At 40.7% G+C, this 17899-nt stretch overlaps 1 protein-coding gene across 2 annotated transcripts in view; it reads right to left on the bottom strand.

Moving 5' to 3' along the window:
* coro7 (coronin 7) overlaps positions 1–17899 on the bottom strand; it is a 359304-nt gene that overhangs the window by 309142 nt on the left and 32263 nt on the right. For both annotated transcript variants that reach the window (XM_060901419.1, XM_060901417.1), the window contains exons 4-6: positions 13360–13430; positions 7250–7433; positions 5871–5947 (exon numbers count right to left, since the gene is read on the bottom strand). In XM_060901419.1, the coding sequence (XP_060757402.1) occupies positions 5871–5947; positions 7250–7433; positions 13360–13430 (332 nt within the window). The remainder of the gene's footprint in view (positions 1–5870; positions 5948–7249; positions 7434–13359; positions 13431–17899) is intronic.

Raw genomic sequence — 17899 nt, 5'->3', positions numbered from 1 at the left:
AAAGTCGATCTGCCTCTACCTGAGAAAAACCTTCCTTTCTGAGTGACTTGATTCCATACAAACATTTATTTGCCTTGGTTAACTTAGCTTGTGCATGCTTAGTGTATTTACAACTCTCTTGAAATGTTATTGTAAAATGCAAATTTTAAACATAAGAACTAATACATTTATCTCTGATGAGCAAGCCTGAGGCGATGGTGGCAAGGAAAAACTCCCTCAGATGACATGAGGAAGGAACATCAAAAGGGAACCCATCCTCATTTGGGTGATAACAGACAGCATGATTACAAATAACTTGCTTCTATAACTGTGTCCTATATAGTCAAAGTACAACTGTGTAACCAGGAAATTCATTCTAATTTTAACATGAAGTCTATTTTGTTGAAGTTATAAACTGTTCACTGTATCACTTACAAGCCAGGTGTCTTATTATTATAGCCTTTGATCCATCCATTATCTGTAGCCGCTTATCCTGTGCAGGGTCGCAGGCGAGCTGGAGCCTATCCCAGCTGACTATGGGCGAGAGGCGGGGTACACCCTGGGCAAGTCGCCTGGTCATCACAGGGCTGACACAAAGACAAACAACCATTCACACTCACATTCACACCTACGGTTAATTTAGAGCCACCAATTAACCTAACCTGCATGTCTTTGGACTGTGGGGGAAACCAGAGCACCCAGAGGAAACCCACTCAGACACGGGGAGAACATGCAAACTCCACATAGAAAGGCCCCCATCAGCTGTTGGGCTCGAACCCAGAACCTTCTTGCTGTGATACACCACCGTGCCGCCGTCTTTGATGATAATTAATGCTTGGTTCACACATTGGCGTTTCAGCCTTGCATATGTACGGCATATCAGGATACGTGGCAGTAAGAAAGGAATGTCACAGCATCGCCAGCTTACGTAGCTAATACTCTAGGATGCGTAACACCTTGTATGCCAGGGAGCAGCATAATTTTAAGTCTGCACTTAAAAATCCATAGCACATACGTAGCAGCTTTGATACGTTACACATACGCCATAAAAACGAAAGCTACGCAGCAGTAACGCAGCGGGAACATTGCTCAAACACCTATTACACCGTGCGAACGCTTTAGTTGACGTGTCTGATGAAGGTGGCTCCGGGGCTGGCTGGGTGGATGTGGCTGATGTCTTCCCTCTTCTCTTGCCCTTCTTGGGTCCTGAATTCTTCGCTTCCATGATGCTTTCTTGACTGTGACAAATGACAATGAAGGCAGCATATGCCTCAGTACGCCATAACTTTATGTCCCTTGAACCCCATACAAACCCCAGATACACCACAGAAACGCCGCACATGTCACAGGACTTTAATTTTGGACAAAATGCGCCTCGTTTCTTGGCGTTTGACCCACACGCTGCTTACATGGCAAGATACGAGACAGTGTGATAGTAGCCTAAGGGGGGAAAAAAAAATCACTTAATTCGAGTTACTACTTTAGTTAGTGACTTTCATGAATTAGTATGACAAATATCCACCTACTTTCACAGGAAGAGGTCATTTAAATAACACTGCAACAGAACTTTTTTTGTATATTGTCTTCAAACACGCAAAAAGGTTAGGTTAGCATGGGGCAGCCTTGGGCTGAAGTACCCTTGAGCAAGGTACCTAACACCTAACTGCTCCCCGGGTGCTGTAGTATGGCTGCCCACTGCTCTGGTGGTGTGTGCACGCGTGTGTTCACTGCTTCAGACGGGTTAAATGTAGAGGATAAATTTCACTGTGCTTGAGTGTGCATGTGACAAATAAAGGCTTCTTCTTCAACATGTCTTGTTTACTCTGCACTAATGGCTTTAAAAAACACTGGAAAAAAAAAGTTCAAAATTTTGCACAGAAATCCAGTAAATATGCAAACAGGATAACCTTTAAACCTCTGAAGCATGTGGCCAGTTAAGAGTGCAGTTAAGAGCAGATGCTTTGTGGGCCGTGGGCAGAGAGTCAGAGGCTGAAATCAGGGCAAATTTCATCCAGCATGCTACAGATAGGGAGTCTAACTGTAATACTACTGCAGTTACATTTAACTTCACACATCTCGGCAATTTTCTGCCTTTCTGTATTTTACTTTTATAATTAAAATAATACAATGCTTTCATGGAACTGATAAAGAAAGAGTTCAATATGATTTTCGTTCCAGATCTTTAAAAATGACTGCACCGTCATTTCCGAAGTATCACATTTTGAATAGAGCTGAATAAAGTGTCAAAGATTCTCCATTCCTCTGTGCAGAACCAGAACAAGCAGCTGTCTCATCTACATACTGCTACACTGACTTGCTTAGGATGCCGTCTGCCCAGAGGGCTAGTTTGAGTTGCCTGGAAAACAAATGCTCTAGTGAGCTCTAGTGGGAATACAGTGCAATAGCACTTTAGATACTGCAACTCGTGTGTGTACAGTACATAGAAAAGTAACATCAAGCTTTTGAAGCAAAATTTATTACTGATTATTATATTAATTATTACTGACTCCATCAACAAACCATCTTCTGTCCTGTTTTCTGTTTCCTCTGTGATGTTCTGACAGCCTTTTCTGAGCTAATAGTGTTTCACAAAGTATGAAAAGTTCAATATATTGGCAATACAATCAATATACCCTTCCTGATGCTGACGCAACCCTCTGTTTGGGACCGGCACTAAGTGTGCACTGGCCTGAGCAACCCCAGTGGCTGGGCATTTTTACCGGAAACCGGAGCACCCGGAGGAAACCCACACAGACATGGGGAGAACATGCAAACTCCACACAGAAAGGCCCCCGTCGGCCATGAGGTTCGGACCTGGACCCTTCCTGCTGTGAGGCGACAGTGCTAACCACTACACCACTGTGCCATTCACAGTGTCATTCATGTTGTATTAACTTAAAACTCAAACTTCTATACATTCAAATCTGATCAAGAGTATACAACCTCAACTCCCATTTCCTTATTTATACATTGTATCTTTGGTGTATCCTGCACATCAAACAAGATAAACAATGATAATACATAGTCATATAATAAATAATGATAAAAATAATAATAAAGACATAGGTATCAGGGTTTAATTTGTAAGTGTGAATCAGCTGAGGGTCTGAATCAGCTCATTTCTCCTTTACTTGAGTAATAAGTACATTTACATACATGAGGCACATGTGCACGCTTGTTCAATAGACACACTGGACATTTTTGGAGGTTCAAATCTAAAACACTAAAACATCCCATCCATCCATCCATTATCCTTAACCATTTATCCTGTGCAGGCAAGCTGGAGCCTATCCCAGCTGACTATGGGCGAGAGGCGGGGTACACCCTGGACAAGTCGTCAGATCATCACAGGGCTGACACACAACCATTCACACCTACAGTCAATTTCGAGCCACCAATTAGCCTAACCTGCATGTCTTTGGACTGTGGGGGAAACCGGAGCACCCGGAGGAAACCCACGCAGACAACAAGCAAACTCCACACAGAAAGGCCCCCGTTGGCCGTTGGGCTTGAACCCAGAACCTTCTTGCTGTGAGGCCACAGTGCTAACCACTACACCACCGTGCTGCCACACTAAAACATGCCAAACTATTTTATTCACCTTATTAGTCTGGTCTTCAGTGCTTGAAGCTTTCAGCATTTTCTTTATATGAAATAAGGATTTGGATTTCAGGATGGAAACTTGGCTCAGCTAAATTCATGGCTTTATAATTAAATCGGACCTCTACAAAACCGAGCTATTAATGGAGTTGACATAACTAGCCACATATGAGACTGGAATATGGGGGATATTTTGACCTTAAAGAGCTTTATAGCCTTAAAAAGCACACATCCATAACTGCCTATATTCACTCTACACAAACCTCTTGGAGCATCCTTCCCTCCATTGAAACTGTAATAATACAACCCCGATTCCAAAAAAGTTGGGACACTCTGTAAAACACCAGTAAAATCAGAATGTGATAATTTGCAAATCATGGAAACCCTATACTGCATTGAAAATAGTACAAAGACAACATATCAAATGTTGAAACTGAAAAATGTTATTGTTTTTTGAAAAATATGCTCATTTTGAATTTGATGTCAACAACACGTTTCAGAAAACTTGGGACAGGGACAACAAAAGACTGAAAAAGTTGTATAATGCTAAAAAAAAGTAATTTGGTTAATTGGCAACAGGTCAGTAAAATGATTGGGTATAAAAAGAGCATCCCAGAGAGGCGGAGTCTCTCAGAAGTAAAGATGGGGAGGGGTTCACCGCTCTGTAAAAGACTGCTTGGGCAAACAGTACAACAATTTAAGAATAACGTTCCTCAATGTAAAATTGCAAAGAATTTGGGGATCACATCATCATAATACATACATGTACATAATATCATTAAAAGATTCAGAGAATCTGGAGAAATCTCTGTATGCAAGAGACAAGGCTGAAAACTGACATTGGATGCCTGTGATCTTCAGGCCCTTAGGCGACACTACATTAAAAGCAGACACATGTCTGTAGTGGAAATCACTGTATGGTCTCAGGAACACTTCAGAAAACCATCATCTGTGAAAACAGTTCATTTCTGCATCCACAAATGCAAGTTAAAACTAGATATAAACAATATCCAGAAACACAGCTACCTTCTCTGGGCCCGAGCTCTTTTACGATGGTGTGAAGTGGAAAATTTGTCCCAAGGTCTGACAAATCGAAATCTGAAATTCTTTTTAGAAATCTTGGACATCACATCCTCCAGGCTAAAAAGGAGAGGGACCATCCGGCTTGTTATCAGTGCACAGTTCAAAAGCCAGTGTCTATGATGGTATGAGGGTGCATTAATGTACGTGACATTGGGTAGCTTGCACATCTTGGAAGGCATCATGAATGCTGAATGATATATACATGTTTCAGAGCAACATGCTGCCATCCAGACAAAATATTTTTCAGGGAAGGCCTTCCTTCTTTCAGTAAGACAATGCCAAACTGCTTTCTGCACATATTAAAACTGCATGGTTCTGTAGTAAGAGTCCGGGTGCTAAACTGGCCTGCCTGCAATCCAGACCTGTCTCCCATTTAAAACATTTGGCGCATTATGAAGCTCAAAATATGACAAAGGAGACCTGAACTGTTGAACAACTGAAATTGTGTATCGTGCAAAAATGGGACAACATTTCTCTTTCAAAACTACAGCAATTGCTCTCCTCAGTTCCCAAATGTTTACAGAGTGTTGTTAAAAGTAGAGGTGATGCAACACAGTGGTAGACATGCCCCTGTCCCAACTTTTTTGAAATGTGTTGCTGACATCAAATTCAAAATGAGCACGTTTTTCAAAAAACAATAAAATTTCTCAGTTCCAACATGTGATCTGCTGTCTTTGTACTATTTTCAAAGAAATATAGGGTTTCCATGATTTGCAAATTATCACATTTTTGTTTTGATTTACAGTTTACACAGTGTCCCAACTTTTTTGGAATTGGGGTTGTAGTTACGTTATTATAGTTTTATTTTATTTTTTAAGGTTTCATTTTGTATTCAAATTTCCGAGGATATGAAAAAGAACATGGTTATTTCAGCAACCCGAGGTACGATCACATCCAACCCAGCTTTGCTGAAATGTATATTCTCTCCTGTTCATTTCTTTCTTTCTTTGGATCTTTGATAATAAACCTGCTGAATGCTTACCTTTTATTGGACGCTTGTTTTCACCCAGCTAAAGCCTTTTATACGTCATTGCTGCTGCTCAGAATTGCTCGCTAAAATAATTAGGCCCAGAGTGATTAACGGTAGATGTTAATCTGTATGTCGTATTATCATTTTGGTACTGGTATTTTGATTCTCCTGTTACATTGGTTAGTTAAGTTAAATTCACAACCCTCTAGACTTCATCCTTACAAAGGCAGAGACTCACCTTGCAGGAGGAGGCCAACAGGGAGCCGTCCTCTTTCCAGGCCAGACCTTGCAACTGCTCTTTATGCTGCTCCAGAACTACACCACGTGCGTGCACACACACACACACACACACACACACACACACACACACACAGGTTTAGCAAATAAAGGAAATATGGTAGTTAATACAAACTGAACCTGACATGATTTTTCACTTACACTAATGATGGTCAACCAACGCAAACAAGTCCAGAGTTTAACATTTCTCCCTGTTTTCTGACATAAAATGGATATTTTAGTGCCAGATATTTCTTCATATGTACACTTTCTACCAGTGAATAAACTGTGTATTAAGATGAATAAAATAAAATCAACTTCAAACTGGTCATCTGATATTACTGCCATTAAATTGTATTGCCTCAGCAAATGTTGTGGTTTAAAAAAAAATTGTGATGTTTCAATATTTTAGATTGTATGTTGACTTTGATCTAGCAGTAGCCATCAATGTCAAGATCAAAGAAGTTTCCATTGGGCATAAAAATCATGTATCAAAATCTAGAACTCATCTAAATTGTGTTTGTTGACCAACCACCATCAGCGAATGTGAAAAGCCAAGCCAGTTATAGATGTCGCAGCTAATTAAAAAATAAAAGGTGTACACACTTCACACAGGACACATCAGAAAGACACACAAACAGGGAACAGCAGGAATGAAGGTGCATGGTGAACACAGCCTGGCAAATGCGTTATGGATGGTGAGTTAAAAACATACTATGGCAGGCCATGTCTTGTTATTAAGGTCCAGGTTGAGAGGGTGCAGCCAAGCACAAGTCCCAAGCACTCTCAAAACCAGTAAATTGCTCAAACACTTGAGTGACGCTTCAACTTTGTGCTCAACTTTGATCACTAAATATCAAAACAAAGTCTTTAAGGAGACATCACATGACAAAAACAAAGCAAGAGTTCCGCACAAGTTATGAGGAATGGTGTCAAAAGAGAAAAACTGTGGTGAGAGATGGAGGGCCAGTAGGTGGCAGCAGTGAGTGGCAGCCGTTATGGTGCCAGGATCAAACAGCCACTCGGCTTCAATCTTTTACCTCACCTGCTCCAGCTTAGACCCCAGAGGACTGTACATTCAGCCCTGGAAACAACCAGAGGCTACGCCAATCAAAACAAGGACAAATTAAACATACAGACAGAACAGAAACAAGACAGTCCAGAACAGAGATGACAGAGACACAATGCTCATGTGCTACTGTAAACTTGACTAGTTTTTAGGAATGGAAACATATAAACTCTTACTGAGCTTTGAGGCTATGACTAGATAAGTGTGTGTGTGTGTGTGTGTGTGTGTGTGTGTGTGTGTGTGTGTGTGTGTGTGTGTGTGTGTGTGAGTACCTGCCAGGGCTTTGTCTCTGCTGGTGTCCCAGACCTGTATGCCCCTGCCTGAGCCAACCGCCAGCAAGCCTGCAGCAGTGGGATGGAAAAGCAGCAGCTCCAGTCTTCCTTCACCAGGCTTTAATGATGCATCAGCACTTACAGGCTGCTCCTGACCTGGATCACACACACGCCATACCTTTACCTGTAGTGACAAGGGGAGAGAGAAAGAGAAAAGATCCTTTTTACGTTAATGGCTTATTGATTTACTGATCTCTTCATGTTTTCTTAACTGCTGGTATATTTATCTTGTTCTTTCCTGTTAGTGAACATCTCTTCTAACTAACATTCAGTTTTGGCCAAAGTGTACTATATAAACTCAAAGTGAATAAAAAAGGGGCTTATTAATCCGACATGGCAACTGAACTGCCTACAAATATACTGTTAGTCTGTAAAGAAATAAACAGACTGTTGAGTGCAAAAGTTTGTATATCCTCAGGACTAGGGATACAGTGGTGCTTGAAAGTTTGTGAACCCTTTAGAATTTTCTATATTTCTGCATAAATATGACCTAAAACATCATCAGATTTTCACACAAGATTTTCACACCTACGGTCAGTTTAGAGTCATCAGTTAACCTAACCTGCATGTCTTTGGACTGTGGGGGAAACCGGAGCACCCGGAGGAAACCCACGCGGACACAGGGAGAACACGCAAACTCCGCACAGAAAGGCCCTCGTCGGCCACAGGGCTCAAACCCGGACCTTCTTGCTGTGAGGCGACAGCGCTAACCACTACACCACCATGCCGCCCACGGATATGTAATATTGGATCATTTTCCGCAATAAATAAATGACCAAGTATAATATTTTTGTCTCATTTGTTTAACTGGGTTCTCTTTCTCTACTTTTAGGACTTGTGTGAAAATCTGATGATGTTTTAGGTCATATTTATGCAGAAATATAGAAAATTCTAAAGGGTTCACAAACTTTCAAGCACCACTGTACATCAGTACGTATACTGGTATGAGGTTGTGGTCCAATAGCACCACTGCAATTTTATTGGTAAAGATAAAAATTGTCTTTGCATTTAGCATAGAAATTGTCCAAAAAATGCTTTACAAAAATCTGAATGTAGTGTTAAACTGTTCAGATTCTGATTCATTAAAAGATTTTTCAATTCAAAGGTGTGTACAATGGTATGTGAGGCCTCGGAGAGTCTGTAAACCAACTTGTCATGACAAGAAAAATTATGGAAAAAAACAAAACAAAAAGGAGAGTGTGTACAACATACTTTGCAGATTGCGGTCAGGAAAGTAAAATACCAGCAAGTTGGAGGTTCACCAGTTTCAGAAAAAAATGCTTCAGTATAGCTGCATTTCCTCCCATAGCTCAACGTACTGAGTGAATCTCTAGCAACTCCTATGTTATAGGTTAAATTCCTGCATGTTGATGAAAATTCATACATTTTAAAAGGCCACTGGTAGCTCAGCTGGTGATGAGAAGATCAAATCCAAGGACTGACATCGAGCCACTCTCGCACTTTCAAGCAAGACTCTTACAAAACAGGTCTACTGATATTGGCCTATCAAATCACATTAAAATGTCAATGTGAATGATTACATTTGGTTAAGGTCTCAGTTATTCTACTAACAAAATGACCAATCAATGTTCTTTTCCCCAATCCAACAACCTGAATCCATTAGATCTGATATCTATGCATTTTGTTAAGTAAATGCTACCAGAATATCAAACATATGTTAAAAGTAATAGCGTCTTTCCTTAGCACTGTCTATATACCCAAATTCTTCAAACTACCAGTGTATAAAAAGCCTGAAACTAAAAATTAATGTCAAATATTTACTTTATCTCCAAGCTCCCAGAAAATAATATAGTTCATCAACTAGACAGCACTGGTTAAAGTAGTAAATTACCTAATACTCTCTACTAGGGCCACAGGAAGTATGTTTTCAGGTTATACAGTAACTCTTGATGACCTTTCAGTTACTGTATAGCAGGGGTCTTCAATCCTATCCACAAAGGGCCAGTGTGGCTACAGGCTTTCATTCCAACCAAGCAGGAGCTACACCTGATTTCACTTGTTTAATCATTTCACCCTCGTCTCCAGTCAACAATCAAGTGAGCCTCCAATTTGGCTGTAATGAAAGCCTGCAGCTACACCGGCCCTTTGCGGATAGGATTGAAGACCCCTGCTGTATAGCATGTGGAGTTGTAAAAGAACTTGGTGTAATTATTGACACCATTCTCACATTACATGTGAGAATTCTCACCAATTACCATACAGTGGTGCTTGAAAGTTTGTGAACCCTTTAAAATTTTCTATATTTCTGCATAAATATGACCTAAAACATCATCAGATTTTCACACAAGTCCTAAAAATAGATAAAGAGAACCCAGTTAAACAAATGAGACAAAAATATTATACTTGGTCATTTACTTATTGAGGAAAATGATCCAATATTACATATCTGTGAGTGGCAAAAGTATGTGAACCTCTAGGATTAGCAGTTAATTTGAAGGTGAAATTAGAGTCAGGTGTTTTCAATCAATGGGATGACAATCGGGTGTGAGTGGGCACCCTGTTTTATTTAAAGAACAGGGATCTATCAAAGTCTGATCTTCACAACACACATTTGTGGAAGTGTATCATGGCATGAACAAAGGATAATAATAATAATTTATTACTTATTGTGCGCAATCTAACATGCTATAGATATGATCGATTGCGCATTACAGAATATATACACATATACAATACAAAGGAGATTTCTGAGGACGGGGCGGCACGGTGGTGTAGTGGTTAGCGCTGTCGCCTCACAGCAAGAAGGTCCTGGGTTCGAGCCCCGGGGCCGGCGAGGGCCTTTCTGTGTGGAGTTTGCATGTTCTCCCCGTGTCCGCGTGGGTTTCCTCCGGGTGCTCCGGTTTCCCCCACAGTCCAAAGACATGCAGGTTAGGTTAACTGGTGACTCTAAATTGACCGTAGGTGTGAATGTGAGTGTGAATGGTTGTCTGTGTCTATGTGTCAGCCCTGTGATGACCTGGCGACTTGTCCAGGGTGTACCCTGCCTTTCGCCCGTAGTCAGCTGGGATAGGCTCCAGCTTGCCTGCGACCCTGTAGAAGGATAAAGCGGCTAGAGATAATGAGATGAGATGAGATGAGATTTCTGAGGACCTCAGAAAAAGTGTTGTTGATGTTCATCAGGCTGGAAAAGGTTACAAAGCCATCTCTAAAGAGTTTGGACTACACCAATCCACAGTCAGACAGATTGTGTACAAATGGAGGAAATTCAAGACCATTGTTACCCTCCCCAGGAGTGGTCAACCAACAAAGATCACTCCAAGAGCAAGGCGTGTAATAGTCGGCCAGGTCATAAAGGACCCCAGGCTAACTTCTAAGCAACTGAAGGCCTCTCTCACATTGGTTAATGTTAATGTTCATGAGTCCAGCATCAGGATAACACCGAACAACAATGGTGTGCATGGCAGGGTTGTAAGGAGAAAGCCACTGCTCTCTAAAAAGAACACTGCTGCTTGTCTGCAGTTTGCTAAAGATCACGTGGACAAGCCAGAAGGCTATTGGAAAAATATTTTGTGGACGGATGAGACCAAAATAGAACTTTTTGGTTTAAATGAGAAGCATCATGTTTGGAGAAAAGAAAAACACTGCATTCCAGCATAAGAACCTTATCCCATCTGTGAAACATGGTGGTGGTAGTATCGTGGTTTGGGCCTATTTTGCTGCATCTGGGCCAGGACAGCTTGCCATCATTGATGGAACAATGAATTCTGAATTATACCAGCGAATTCTAAAGGAAAATGTCAGGACATCTGTCCATGAACTGAATTTCAAGAGAAGGTGGGTCATGCAGCAAGACAACAACCCTAAGCACACAGGTTGTTCTACGAAAGAATGGTTAAAGAAGAATAAATTTAATGTTTTGGAATGGCCAAGTAAAAGTCCTGACTTTAATCCAATCGAAATGTTGTGGAAGGACCTGAAGCGAGCAGTTCATGTGAGGAAACCCACCAACATCCCAGAGTTGAAGCTGTTCTGTATGGAGGAATGGGCTAAAATTCCTCCAAGCCGGTGTCCAGGACTGATCAACAGTTACCAGAAACATTTAGTTGCAGTTATTGCTGCACAAGGGGGCCACACCAGATACTGAAAGCAAAGGTTCACATACTTTTGCCACTCACAGATATGTAATATTGGATCATTTTCCTCAATAAATAAATGACCAAGTATAATATTTTTGTCTCATTTATTTAACTGGGTTCTCTTTCTCTACTTTTAGGACTTGTGTGAAAATCTGATGATGTTTTAGGTCATATTTATGCAGAAATATAGAAAATTCTAAAGGGTTCACAAACTTTCAAGCACCACTGTAACTATGGAACTGCATCACACTAAGATGGCGACATGCGGAAAACATTGTGACTCAGCATCGGCCTCGGAGAGTTTTGAGTTGCAGGTATGTAATCTATGGTTAACATTCACAAACAGATCTGTGAAACAAAAAGACGAATATATCTTTTCTCTGTTACTGCTTTTGTGTTATCGTTTCTTTCTCTGTAAGATCAAAACATTAGGTATATAACTCCATGCTCGCTACTGTGGAGTTGAGCCCATGCATTCTAAGGCTAAGCTAGCTAAGCACTAGCTAGAATGATTTCACTATCTGTCCAGAAAAACAACACCATCTAACCTTGCTCTATCTTGCACTTGCACTCACTAGACAGGCTTTCCTTTTCTTTTCTGCTGGCTTTTAGCTGGCGGGAGAGCAGAGTCCACCATGTTTGCCCAAGCTGACTTGTTTTGGTTAAAAGTAGGTCAAACACGCCCCATAATGGTCACGTGATATTGTTGCACACTTGCTTTGGCAAACTCCGGAATTGTAAAATGCGGGACGCATTTTATCTTGGCAAAACAGTGACACATAGGATACACAGTGTATGCAGCAGCGAAACATCTCAGAACTCCAGCACCAATAGAAATAGAATATTTTGCCCAGAATTCATCTTTGCAGTCAGCACCTTTAACCAATGGTGAATGAATGGTCTTACCCCATAGTACCTAAGCATACGTTTGGTCTATTATGATTCGCCATGCCTGCTTAGATCAAAACGTGCAGGCTCTTAATATAATTTAAAAGGTAAAACTGGGATGTTTTGATGCTATTGTCCACCTCTCTCCCATGATCATTCAGATTTGTTGACAGTGAATTGGTTGGAGGCTTTATGTCCCTGGGTCACCTCATGCCTGTGTTACCTACTGGCTCCCCCTTTTAGATATGCCATCATACTTAGACCTGCCGGAGTCGCTGCTTCCACTCTGATCACAATGTACACTATAGGACAAGAGTGTACCGAATAATTTATTTTCTTTCTTTGTTGAGCTGTGTACCGCTGCTGTCTGATGTGCCACCACTGTCAGATCCTGACATACTTTTACTGCTTCTACTCCTCTCACCTTCTGGACCTGCCCAATGGTACTTCTTCATCCTGCTTTTTCATTTGGAGCTTGATGCTCTTGTGACTCATCTGCTGTGGCGGAGGAGAATCTTATCTGGACACTTTAAAGACTTCCCAAAAACTGTCCATGTCTAAAGATATGTTTTTCTGCTTCATGAATTAAACTGAATACCATTGACTTGGTCTCAAAAACTTTCCCCTAGCGACTGTCTTGGATCTAATTCACTGGGATCCAATTCTACATCCTGATTTCAGTAAATCTGCTTTGTAATGATATGTCTTGGTAAAAGCTATACAAATAAAATTTAAATTAATTGATTGATACTTAAATAATGCAGATGTTTGTGCTCAACGTGTTTCAGCTTCATTATAATCAGGGAATGCTGGCCCTCACAAACTAAGATAACCTTACACAAGTTATAATTAGATGTCCTTATTGCCTTGTTCATATTAAAAGTTGAATGCTAAATACTGAATGTCTGTTACTGTATTGCTTAATGTTTTTATTTCCTTGCTATTAGTTTCTGGTTTTATTTCTGTCTTCATGGTGCCAGTCTGAGGGCTTGCTGTGTGTACGCGCATGCGTGTGATTTCAGTTCATAAAAAGAAAAAAAAAAATGAAAGCAGCACACACATTACCATTTCATCAGCTGAGCAGGTGGCCAAGAGATAGTCATCAAATGGGGAGAAATCCAGATCAGTCACTTGATCTAAGAGAAGTAGAAAAGGAGCATTATAATGTATATACAGAAATACATACATAATGCGTTTTGATGATGATGGTTGAGTGCTCTCTATTAAGTCAACGTAGTTAACTCAAGTGGACCCAAACCTTATTAGCGCAATGCCTTCCAGAGCCACTGGATTCTCCATGTCACCTTGTCACATATACATATTTTAGCATTATGATTTTATTCTTGATGACGCTTTGTACACTATTGGCATTATCTTAACCAGCTTCATGAGGTAGTCACCTGGAATGCTTTTCAATTAACAGGCATGCCTCGTCAAGAGTTAATTAGTGCAATTTCTTGCCTTCTTAACGCGTTTGAGATCAAACAGTAAATAGCAAATAATAAAAATACAGTAAATAGCCCTATTCCACAAATGCAGTAATCCATAATATGTTAAGAACCGTTCAACAAAGTTAAGAGAATCGACATCCATCATTACTTTAAAGACATGAAATGTCTTTTAGATAATACAAATATCCATCCATTATCTGTAACCACTGGTACACCCTGGACAAGTCGCCAGGTCATCACAGGGCTGACACAGAGACAAAACCATTCACACTCACATTCACACCTACGGTTAATTTAGAGCCACCAATTAGCCTAACCTGCATGTCTTTGGACTGTGGGGGAAACCGGAGCACCCAGAGGAAACCCACACAGACATGGGGGAAAACGTGCAAACTCCACACAGAAGGACTTGAACCCAGAACCTTCTTGCTGTGAGGCAACAGTGCTAACCACTACACCACTGTGCTGACCCGTAATACAAATAAAGATAACTATATTTATTATATAGACACAAGTGTTTTACTAGGAAATACACCACTCGTATTTTTCATACGAAATTCATACGGGACACTGAGTAACATTTTTTCAATATCTTCACTTGTGAGAAAACCAATGAATTGTTTTGAAAGATTTGCATACTTTTTGTTTGTGAATGTGTTTACACACACACACACACACACACACACTGTATACAGTGCTCAGCGTAAATGAGTACACCCCCTTTGAAAAGTGACATTTTAAACAATATCTCAATGAACACAAACAATTTCCAAAATGTTGACAAGACAAAGTTTAATATAACATCTGTTTAACTTATAACGTGAAAATAAGGTTAATAATATAACTTAGATTATACATTTTTCAGTTTTACTCAAATTAGGGTGGTGCAAAAATGAGTACACCCCACAACAAAAACTACTACATCTAGTACTTTGTATGGCCTCCATGATTTTTAATGACAACACCAAGTCTTCTAGGCATGGAATGAACAAGTTGGCGACATTTTGCAACATCAATCTTTTTCCATTCTTCAACAATGACCTCTTTTAGTGACTGGATGCTGGATGGAGAGTGATGCTCAACTTGTCTCATCTCATCTCATTATCTCTAGCCGCTTTATCCTGTTCTACAGGGTCGCAGGCAAGCTGGAGCCTATCCCAGCTGACTACGGGCGAAAGGCGGGGTACACCCTGGACAAGTCGCCAGGTCACCACAGGGCTGACACATAGACACAGACAACCATTCACACTCACATTCACACCTATGGTCAATTTATAGTCACCAGTTAACCTAACCTGCATGTCTTTGGACTGTGGGGGAAACCGGAGCACCCGGAGGAAACCCACACGGACACGGGGAGAACATGCAAACTCCGCACAGAAAGGCCCTCGCTGGCCACGGGGCTCGAACCCGGACCTTCTTACTGTGAGGCGACAGCGCTAACCACTACACCACCGTGCCGCCCTGCTCAACTTGTCTCTTCAGAATACCCCATAGGTGTTCGATTGGGTTCAGATCAGGAGATATACTTGGCCACTGAATCACTTTCACCCTGTTCTTCTTCAGAAATCCAACAGTGGCCTCTGATGTGTGTTTAGTCATGTTGGAAAAGTGCACAACGACCAAGGGCACAGAGTGATGGTAGCACCTTCTCTTTCAGTATAGAGCAATACATCTGTGAATTCATGATGCCATCAATGAAATGCAGCTCCTCGACACCAGCAGCACTCATGCAGTCCCACATAAGGACACTGCCACCACCATGTTTCACTGTAGGCACCATGCATTTTTCTTTGTATTCCTCACCTTTGCGATGCCATACAGTTTTGAAGCCATCAGTTCCAAAACCATTTATCTTGGTCTCATCACTCCAGAGTATAGAGTCTCAGTAGTCTTCATCTTTGTCAGCATGGGCCCTGGCAAACTCTAGGCGGGCTTTTTTGTGCCTGGGCTTTAGGAGAGTCTTCTTTCGTGGACGGCATCCATGCATGCCATTCCTCTGCAGTATACGACGTATTTTGTCACGGGAAATAGTCATCCCAGTTTGGCTTTCTACTTCTTTAGATAACTGCAGTGAACTTGCATGCCTAATTTCTTCAAGCCTTCTCATCAGAAGACGCTCCTGTCGAGGTGTTAACTTCCGTGGACGACCTGGACGTCTCTGTGAGATAGTTGCAGTTCCATCTTTCTTACATTTTTGTATCACTTTTGCTACAGTATTCTGACTGATAAGTAAAGCTTTGCTGATCTTCTTGTAGCCTTCACCTTTGTGGTGTAAAGAAATTATTTTCTTTGGGGAATTCTGAAGAGACAAGTTGAGCATCACTCTCCATCCAGCATCCAGTCACTAAAAGAGGTCATTGTTGAAGAATAGAAAAAGATTGATGTTGCAAAATGTCGCCAACTTGTTCATTCCATGCCTAGAAGACTTGGTGCTGTCATTAAAAATCATGGAGGCCATACAAAGTACTAGATGTAGTAGTTTTTATTGTGGGGTGTACTCATTTTTGCACCACCCTAATTTGAGTAAAACTGAAAAATGTGTAATCTAAGTTATATTATTAACCTTACTTTCACATTATAAGTTAAACAGATGTTATATTAAACTTTATCTTGTCAACATTTTGGAAATTGTTTGTGTTCATTGAGATATTGTTTAAAATGTTACTTTTCAAAGGGGGTGTACTCATTTATGCTGAGCACACACACACACACACACACACACACACATATATATATATATATATATATATATATAAATATATATATATATATATATATATATATATATATATATATATATATATATATAAATTTAAAGAATGTTACATGTTGGCTTGAAGATATTAAGTTTATCTTCTCATGTTGAAAAACTTGCATTTTTCATATGAAATACATCGCAGATCTGAGTGACATATTATCCGATATTTCACGCCGATAATGTCACTCCCAGTGTTTTCCCACTGACTCGACGCATGTTGTCAAAATGGCGAACTGGTTCAAAATTAAGATTCTTTTGATTAACTTGCATTTTTTTGTGGATGTGTCTATATAATAAAAAGAATATTACACAGTGTTGCAAAGAGATGAAGTTTATATGCGAGTGGTGAATATATTTCACAAGTGAGCACAGCAAACCGTGTAACATCGTTTACTATGGTTGGATCAAGTGGCCTGCACACAGCCCTGACCTCAACCCCCCGAACAACTTTATGATGAACTGGAATGCTGACTGTACCCCCAGAGTGAAAATCTTTTTACAGCCATTCCTAAAGACCAGACTCTGTACAATACTTGAATAAAATATGATGATCCTGTATATTTAACAGTTATTTCAGGAAATAAAGTCGTACATGAGCTGATAGCCGACGAGGCGTAAAGCAGAATTGAGTGGAATAACGGTTTTATTCTATACACATTCACTGGATTTTGAGAAACAGAGCATTTTTATTTTTTGAAAATTCAATAAATAAAAACTTTATACAAAATGTCTGACAAAATAATTTCCACATAGAATGTAAACAAGGGCGGCACGGTGGTGTAGTGGTTAGCGCTGTCGCCTCACAGCAAGAAGGTCCTGGGTTCGAGCCCCGGGGCCGGCGAGGGCCTTTCTGTGCGGAGTTTGCATGTTCTCCCCGTGTCCGCGTGGGTTTCCTCCGGGTGCTCCGGTTTCCCCCACAGTCCAAAGACATGCAGGTTAGGTTAACTGGTGACTCTAAATTGACCGTAGGTGTGAATGTGAGTGTGAATGGTTGTCTGTGTCTATGTGTCAGCCCTGTGATGACCTGGCGACTTGTCCAGGGTGTACCCCGCCTTTCGCCCATAGTCAGCTGGGATAGGATCCAGCTTGCCTGCGACCCTGTAGAAGGATAAAGCGGCTAGAGATAATGAGATGAGAATGTAAACAAACCAGTGAAATGGCAGTAGCAATTTGTGAAAAATGCTATAATAATAGTTCCTGAAATTTAAAAAAAAAAAAAAAAAAGATAGGTTCTTAACATCAAATACTTTCATGAAAATTTTGTTGCTTTTTTGTGTTTTGGGGGGTTTTGTTTTCGAGTAGAGTTTTTATTTTGTCCTCGGTTGGTTCAGCAACACGCTCCACCATTTTGTTTTTCTCTACTCATGGTATATGTACCGGCAAGTGGCCTAGT

This window comes from Neoarius graeffei, chromosome 20 (genome assembly GCF_027579695.1).
Source record: "Neoarius graeffei isolate fNeoGra1 chromosome 20, fNeoGra1.pri, whole genome shotgun sequence".
NCBI classification, from domain to species: domain Eukaryota; kingdom Metazoa; phylum Chordata; class Actinopteri; order Siluriformes; family Ariidae; genus Neoarius; species Neoarius graeffei.
Note: the sequence above shows the minus strand (reverse complement) of the source record. Positions and strands in the feature narration are given on the sequence as shown.